Source organism: Acyrthosiphon pisum, chromosome X, assembly GCF_005508785.2.
Source record: "Acyrthosiphon pisum isolate AL4f chromosome X, pea_aphid_22Mar2018_4r6ur, whole genome shotgun sequence".
Lineage (NCBI taxonomy): Eukaryota > Metazoa > Arthropoda > Insecta > Hemiptera > Aphididae > Acyrthosiphon > Acyrthosiphon pisum.
In genome coordinates this window covers 108,535,074-108,543,869 of record NC_042493.1, presented here as the reverse complement: position 1 = coordinate 108,543,869, position 8,796 = coordinate 108,535,074, and the positions used below count along the sequence as shown (strand labels likewise).

At 30.4% G+C, this 8,796-nt stretch overlaps 1 protein-coding gene across 1 annotated transcript in view; it reads right to left on the bottom strand.

Moving 5' to 3' along the window:
• LOC100569854 overlaps positions 1–8,796 on the bottom strand; it is a 16,464-nt gene that overhangs the window by 1,465 nt on the left and 6,203 nt on the right. The window contains exons 8-10 of the mRNA XM_016800283.2: positions 2,283–2,399; positions 574–690; positions 81–472 (exon numbers count right to left, since the gene is read on the bottom strand). Coding sequence (XP_016655772.1) covers positions 81–472; positions 574–690; positions 2,283–2,399 — 626 coding nt within the window. The remainder of the gene's footprint in view (positions 1–80; positions 473–573; positions 691–2,282; positions 2,400–8,796) is intronic.

The following is an 8,796-nucleotide window of genomic DNA, read 5'->3' as shown; positions in this document are numbered from 1 at the left end:
GCAACCCTTCACAGCCAGAACACATTTGAACTAAACTATTTTCAAAATATCCTAAACATGTCCACATAAATCCACCCTACCATAACATTTTCAATTCGATAGATTTTTTCTAAGAGATTTTCCAACTCTTTCATTGTTGTGATAGGGGTTGTATATTCATATTTCTTGCCATATATTTCTATAGATGGCACAAGGTTATTATCAAAATAGACTTTCTTGACAGTTACATCATTAGTGTCTTGTTCATAAAACAGTGTTGCATTTTGTGAATTAAGATGTTCACTCTTCCAATATAAACTAGGAAGTACAACTTCCTTAGACAATTTAAAAATAATCCCGTCTTCATCCCTTGAAAAATCTTCAGCATTGCAGTTTTTTCTTTTTTCAATTGGTTCCAAAGTAATAGACAATGGACTATTAGACGAATCATCAATTGTAAGGTCAATTATCATGGAAGTATTATCTGTATTATCTGAAAGGTTATTAATTTTTTCAGTATTTAATATTAATGTTGGATTTAACATTAATAGTACAAGTTAAAATGTATTTTAGTAAGAATTTTTTACATATTACCTTTTAAATTATTTTTATCTGATAATGACTGTTCAGCAGCTTCATTTTCTATTGGGCTTATGAATTGATCTTCACATGTACTCAATACAGGCACCTCATTAATTGACATAGGCAAAGCTAATGATTTGAAAAAATAATTTTAATTTTAAATACAATTTTATTATAAAACAGAAATATAACATCAGAGAAAGATTATTTAAAAGGACATTCCCAAGTCATTATCTTGGATTAAATGATTTAAGAGGGGAAATTACTATTTTATCTATGTATAATCAACTAGAATAAGTAAGTTTTATATTTTCTGTGGTCGTTAAGAATAGATTATTGAAAATTAATATGGAATTAATTAAAATCAAAATGTATATATATATTATAATATGAACTAGTGTTTTTACTGTATGGGTTTGCTTTATTCTAATTTATTAATGAAACCTTCTTTTTTATATTAAAACGTAAGAAGATTATAATATTGTACATTTTTTCTTTTAAAAAAAAAAGTTTTAAGTTATTATATTATATTAAAAAATAAAACCTTGTATTTACCTTAGCAATAATAATCGAATGCTGATTAATAATTAAAAAGTTAATACAAAATAAAATAACAAGTAATTGATTATCCATAACGGAGGCCACAAGACTCATGAAGAGGCCCCGTGTTCAGATACCACCCCTCCGTAAGGAAGACGGCGCCTGTGCACGCAGTCAACAAGAAAAAGCCGAAATATACGCTTGGCATCTTGAAAATGTATTTATGATAAACATTATTGACTCTGAGCTCAACATTTTTCAATGCCAACCACTGAAAAGCACGTGAAAAAATCAAACATTTTTAGCCATTGGAAATTGCTAAAGAAATAGACAACAACTTAAACCCAAAAAAATCACCAGGCTATCATGATATTAGTCTAAAAATACTGAAAGAACTTCCAAAGAAGGCTATCATTTATCTTACACACATATACAACGCTATTTTGCACACGGAATACATTCCAGAACAATGGAAACGGGCACAAGTTATCATGCCGCTCAAACCTGGAAAACCACCTGAAAATATCGTATTATACCAACCGATATCACTCCTTCCAAGTCTATCTAAACTTTTAGAGACCTCACTCTGAGTTGACTATTGAAAACAAATGTCTACTGTATGTAGCAAGAATAAAACCGATTTGGATATGTAGCATTCAACTGTGGGGTTGTGCCAGTAAGTCTAACATCGATGTAACACAACGCTGTCAAAACATTGCCCTTCGTACCATCACTGCAGCCTACCGGTTCGAAAGAAACAACGCAATTCACAGTGATATGATGTTGCCTACGATAGCAGACAAATCCAAAGGTTTGCTCGCAAACACGAGATGAGGCTAGATCACCATGTCAATTCATTGGCCATCCAACTATTAGATAACTCCAAGGATATCAGACGTCTTAAGCGTCTAAAACCATACAACTTAGTTTAAGATTTTAGATTAAGGCAGGAGGCACTTCATTGGAAGTGACTCCATCAACGAGTAATATATATATAATTTATATCTAGTATGTAAAATATGTATAATTGTCAAACATATTTATAAAGACCTTTAGATCGTTTAAATAATACAAAGCCTCAGGGCATTTAATAAAATAAAATAAAAAAAAGTATTTGATATTAATGTTGGAATTAAAAAACAAGTTAAAATGTATTTTAGTAAGAATTTTCTACATATTACCTTTTAAATTATTTTTTTCTAACAATGACTGTCCAGCTGCTTTATTTTCAATTGGGCTTATGAATTGATCTTCACATGTACTCAATACAGGCACCTCATTGATTGACATAGGCAAAGCTAATGATTTGAAAAAATAATTTTAATTTTAAATTAATATACAGATTTTAAATACAATTTTATTATAAAAAAGAAATATAACATCAGAGAAAGATTATTTAAAAGAACATTCCCAAGTCATTATCTTGGATTAACTGATTTAAGAGGGGAAAATTCTATTCTAAGCATGTTTAACCAACCAGAATAAGTAAGTTTTATATTTTCTGTGTTCATTAAGGATAGATTATTGAAAATTAATATGGAATTAATTAATATCAAAATGTTTAAATCAATAATTACATATTGCAGTTGCAACTTAACATTATTAAATATATATATTATAATATAAAGAAAAAGGAATTGTGGTTATGAACTAGAGTTTTTTCTGCATGGGTTTGCTTTATCCTAATTTATTAATAAAACCTTCTTTCTTATATTAAAACGTAAGAAGATTATAATATTGTACATATTTTCTTTTTAAAAAAAAAGTTTAAAGTTATTATATTATATTGCAAAATAAAACCTTGTATTTACCTTAGCAATAATAATAGAATGCTGATTAATAATTAAAAAGTTAAAATAAAATAAAATAACAAGTAATTCATTTTTTTCTTACCATTATCTAAAAATAACGATGGAACAGCGCCTGGTTTTAATCTATTCTTTAATTTAGTATTCACGAAACAATCAAGTTCAAAATGATCACTACAAACTCTTGTACCACTTATTACTATTTTATCAGGATCTTTTTTTAACCCGCATTTTTCCATCCACTTTTTTCTCAGCGTCAAATCCTTAGGATAGCCAAAGAGACTGAGATATTTTGAATGCCTGTTCAAGCAATTTTTAACGGAACATCGTATTCCCAGTTTTAAAGTACGGTCCTTGATAACACTTGATAACCTTTCACAAACATTGCTATGTGGTTCACGTGTAAGCTAAAAGCAATTATTGATAATTACAATCAGTGATTTTTAGTACCTCGTTGGCTGTACAGTATATGATGCAAAACGAGTTGTGTCACATATTTATTTGTATATTATGATATAATGAACAGCCTACAAGATGATTATTTCCCTACAGTAAATAGATACACACATTTATTAGTTGACCATTTTGATTTTATATGTTACAAAATATTAGTTTATTATGTACGCATTAAAATATATCAAAAATGTTCAGTTTCTATTTTAAAATAGAAATTCATACTGTCATGTACAAGGCTAGTGAGTTCATCCATTTGCATATCAATCTTGCTAAGTCGTATTTAATGCTGGGTGACAAAGAAATCCATATCAAAGTACTGTGGTTAAGTATGTGAAATTTTATGTTGCATAATTTTGCTTATTTAGAGGTTTTTTTTTTTTGACTATTTGGCATATTTATGCGTTTTTCTATTTTATTGTGCATATTTTTACCGAAATTTGATCAAAATGCAATAATTTATATTTTTACACAGTATAAAATATATGGGAGTTTTCGCAACATCAAATGATTAAATTAAAACGTATAGAGCAGATAAAGCGAGAGCAAACGTACGTATACAAACGTTTGTACGTATAAGTACGTAGCCCGCATTAAGCAATTAGTAGAAAACATGTTATATGAAAATATAGTCTTGAATCTTATCTGACTTATCTTCTTGAATCTTGATACTTTTACAGTGGTTTATTCTAGACTATATTTCAGTCGTTATTGTGACATATGTGTATGAACGTTTGTTCAGTTTAACAATATTTTGAAAATCTTATATATTTTTAAATTTTGTTTTGAAATTAGCGATCATGCCGAAAGAAAAACCGTCATCGGCTTGTAAACTAAGACTATTAGTAAATGAATTTGGTGAAAATATATTCTCGGCCGACAATAAAATATTATTTTGTAAGATTTGCGAAGTAAAAGTTGCGAGTGTAAAACGCTTTAGTTTTGTGCAAAATATTAATACTGAGAAACTCAAAACATAATTTCACCGACTGCAAAAATGTAAGGAAAGAAAATGTTTGCAACAACTTATCCCTACAACTACGAAAAAATGAGAGTTTAATTTTGATCTGTGCACAGCTATGTTAATAGCTAATATTTCGTTAAACAAGTTGAACAATCCGCAGCTTAAAGATTTTCTTGCCAAGTGTACTGGACAAAATATTCCTGCTTAATGATTTTTCGTGTTTTAAATATGCACCAATCACCTCTGCTGACGTTGAAAGATCATTATCAATATACACCAATTTAGTCACATCTAATCGCCGTTCATTCAGACTTGACAACATTAAAAAAATTCTTATTGTGCAATGCAACTTCTTAAGTAAATATAAATTATTTAATTAAGTATTTCGTATTGTTTAATAAATTGGCTTTAAAATGTTTAGATTTAAAATGAGCTGACTGGACTGGACTGACTGGATATCGTTTTATTGATTATTATTAATTAAATTGAATTAAATTGATTTATATATTTTTTCAAATTGGGTACATTAATATAATAAAATATAGCTTTTAATAATATGAATGGACGTGTTTTGTTATTCCAAAATTTACTTATAGTATTTTTATTTTTTAATCTACATATTTTTAGATTTTTAGTGCATATAAATGCATATTTCTGAACTTTTTTAGGCATTTTTTAGAGCATGAACTCACTAGCTCTGACTATGACCCTATGACTCATGTATAATGAAAGGGAATAACTATGTAATCTATATCAATATATAGAGAAGAATACTGATGTCTAATAAATAATAATTAGAAGTACTACAGAAGAGAAACCAGGACGTTGAAGAACAAGGTCCTACATATTCAATAAGGAAAGCATGGAAAATCATAAAAAAGATAAAGATATCAGACTGTATTGACCATGTTTTTTTAAAAATATTAATACTTATTTACTGACCAGCATATTTTCATTACTCATATCCTCATTGTTTCTAGTAAGACATTTAGTTCGCCATCTTGATGATTTAAAATTATTTACAACAGCATTTTCAATATTTTCCACACTGTAAAATTCAGATTCTATGTAATCACTTTCATAATAATAAGCCAATTTTTAAAATTTAATTATAGAAATCCAAAAATATTACTTAGAAGGAAAACCATTTCGATCATAAGGTTGGGGAATAGCATTTGAAAATAAAAATCGCTTTAATCCTGGCTTATAGTTTTCTTCTAAAAAATGATCACTACATACACGTTGCCAATCATAATAACGATCAATTCCAAAAACTTTAAGCCATTTTCTTCTTATGTATGCATCCTTGGGAATTCTATATTCAAAACAAATATCAATGAATACAATAAATTGCTAATGTTAGGTTAGGAATACAAAGTTGAAAGTACTAAGCTAAACCGGTTCAAAATGTTTACACAATATCCCGCACCAGGATAATGAACCATGTGAATAATATGATTCAAAAATTCATGTGCGTTTTTTTCACAACAGTTTGAGTGAGTAAATTTCTAGAACCAATTTATTGATACTCACCCATGATAAATAACCCCCGGACGACTGAACCGGGTATAAATAGATCTATTGCCACATACTATACACTTATGCATTTTTGATACGTAGAGTATGAGTAGACAGTTATCTGAACTCAGAAAAGAGAACTCGATCAACGGACGTAGGTAGCCTTGATCACTCAGTCTTGGAATGTATACGACACCTGTATTCCGGTCTCCTACAGACCGATGATTGTGTCTTGGTGTGTAAGTTTTCTCGTGGTAGTTAATCCAGTCATCTACAGTATAGTTGGGTGGTTAGGTATCGCATGTCATATTTTATAATGGCATAGTATTGTAACGAGCTGTGACTACGTAATCAATTAATATATTTAAATACGACAGCAAGTGGCATGCATTAATAGGAATAATACTAAAATATATCTAATTGCTACAAAAAGCACGTAACCCCGGCGGCGCGCATAGGTGAACATTTAATAGTAATAATACAAGGGTACCGCACGACGCGCTACGGAACACGTGATAGTAATTCTATGATAGATATGAATATTCTAGGAAAACCTAATCACTGAACAGTACAAAATTTATGGTTTTGTACAAAATAATGTAATCCAGAAATAATATGATTATTTGAATGACGTCCGAAATGACCTCAGGTGTATGCGGCACGTATACCATTTTTATATTAAAAATGCCATAGTAGGGATTGAATAGAACTACCCGATGAGATACGTCGATGGACAAGTGTCCATCAGACGAGCAGCCAACCTTAACTCGAATAGACATCTATTTTAAATACGCAGTCACATCTCGTTTACTATAATTTAAATAAAGTGAAGTTAGAAATGATTATAATATTATTATACTGAACTAAATAAACTACAATTTATTACTACTTCGGTTTGGTCATTCCAAATTACATCCTACTTTGCAACTGTTGACGGTGGCCCGTTACAGTATGCTTTAAGTATAATACGTACCTAATATGTCTACCGCAATCTCGTCGAGTACTGTACAAAGCACACGAATGAAACCAAGTAAAACATAACTTTTTGATTTCACAGTCACAAATCTGATGATATATTATTTGTGTTAATAAAAATTAATGCTTGAAAAGCGCCTATTTATTATCGTAGCCAGACAAGCACACAGGATAAAAAAATAATAATATTAACCTACTTTGTCTGTTGTCATGTTTATAACCTTAACTACGACGAAAACAAAGACGACCGACTAGTGTTGCGTGGAACACCTGTAGTCACGGTCTTTGATTATAAAGCAGTAACGAGTAGGTACTTTTGTTCGTTCGACCGGTACACATTTACAAATTACCAAATGGTCCCCGACGGTAGGAATTCTGTTCATTCAATCTCCACGGACGCTGTACCATTGAACCATTGGTCCATTCTACGATCTAAAGCATGGGTCACCACCAAATGGCGGCCCGCGAACAAATTTTATCCGGCCCGCAGACAAAAAATAAAAACACACATTACAACATTCTATAATCTATATTCTATGTGTTATTATTGTGAATTATTATTTTTGTTAAATATTATTGGTTTTCACCGATTCACCGAAAACTGTCGGTAAATTGGTCGCATAGTATATTATCTTATCTAAACTTTAATTGGGTCATTGGGTTACGTCTACGTAAAGTCAGTCAGTCAGTCGTTTACCGCCGTTGTATATTACATTGTAATTTTTTTTCGTGTTATTGGTTTTGATTTATTTTTTCGATTTATTAAACAGTTGGGTTACGGTAATTTTTCAAATGTTTGTAATATTAATTATGTTCTTAATGTTTAAAAACAATAACACATAATAAATTCGAAAATAATGTTCTCATCACATCCAATTTTAAAACAATACCTATTGTCCTATTACCTATATGTTGAAAGTATGTACCTACTTAGAATTTTAATGGCCCGCGAAAATTTTTCAGATTCATAATGAGGCCCTCCAAAAATATTAATTGGTGACCCCTGATCTAAACCATTACCATAGATATATGCAACAACTAGATATCCGACTCCTTCTTGTCATGGAAGTCGGCCGCCATTTGCAAAGCAGGTATTGTTTACAAAATAATATTATCATGGTATAAATGTGTATAAATAAATGTAAAATAAATGTAAGCATTGCCTGCTTTATAGATGGCGGCCGATTTCAACATTGGTCACAACGGCAGTATAAAGACGGCTATCTAGTTGTTGTATACAATGTCTCTAATGAGCATTACACATTTACCCGACAAAAAATACACACAAACAGTTATATTACGCAGGAATGAATAAATCGGTAAAGTATTTGACGGAATAAAAAAAATCGGAAAAGTATTACGTACACACGGACTTAGGTGATAATCCGGAAATTGTTAAGGCCCCTGCAAATGTGTCATTTTTAAGGAGTTGTGTTTAGGCAATTGTTTCGTTCCTTTGATTTCTGATCGTCTTTGTGTGTGTAGTAATTAATGATCATTAGTGTGTGTATACTCACCTATAACCATCACCCGCGACCCGCATCAATTTACAATACATTGTTATTTCTTGTCTGATTTATGGTCGCACGGACGCACACGCGCAAGTCATTCAATGTCTAGAATCTAGATCAAAATATTCAAAACCTGCAATTCATGGACGTGAAATAGCCGTCGCACTGACAAAAATTAAGGTACTCCTAGTGGTTCGATTTAAAAAAATGTAAAGATGTTTGTGTTGGTAAACAAGTTTACTTTGCATCGGTCGGAGCACTTTCAATTTTAGAAAAATTATTGACGAGAATAAATATTTTACATTTTATAAATTTATAAACTTTTAGTATTGAATATATTCAAAAATATCAAAAATATAGAAAATATGGTCCGACCGATGCAAAGTAGACTTGTTGACCAATTAAAACATCTTTACATTTTTTAAATCGAACCGCTAGAAGTACTTAAATTTTTGTCAGTCGCTAA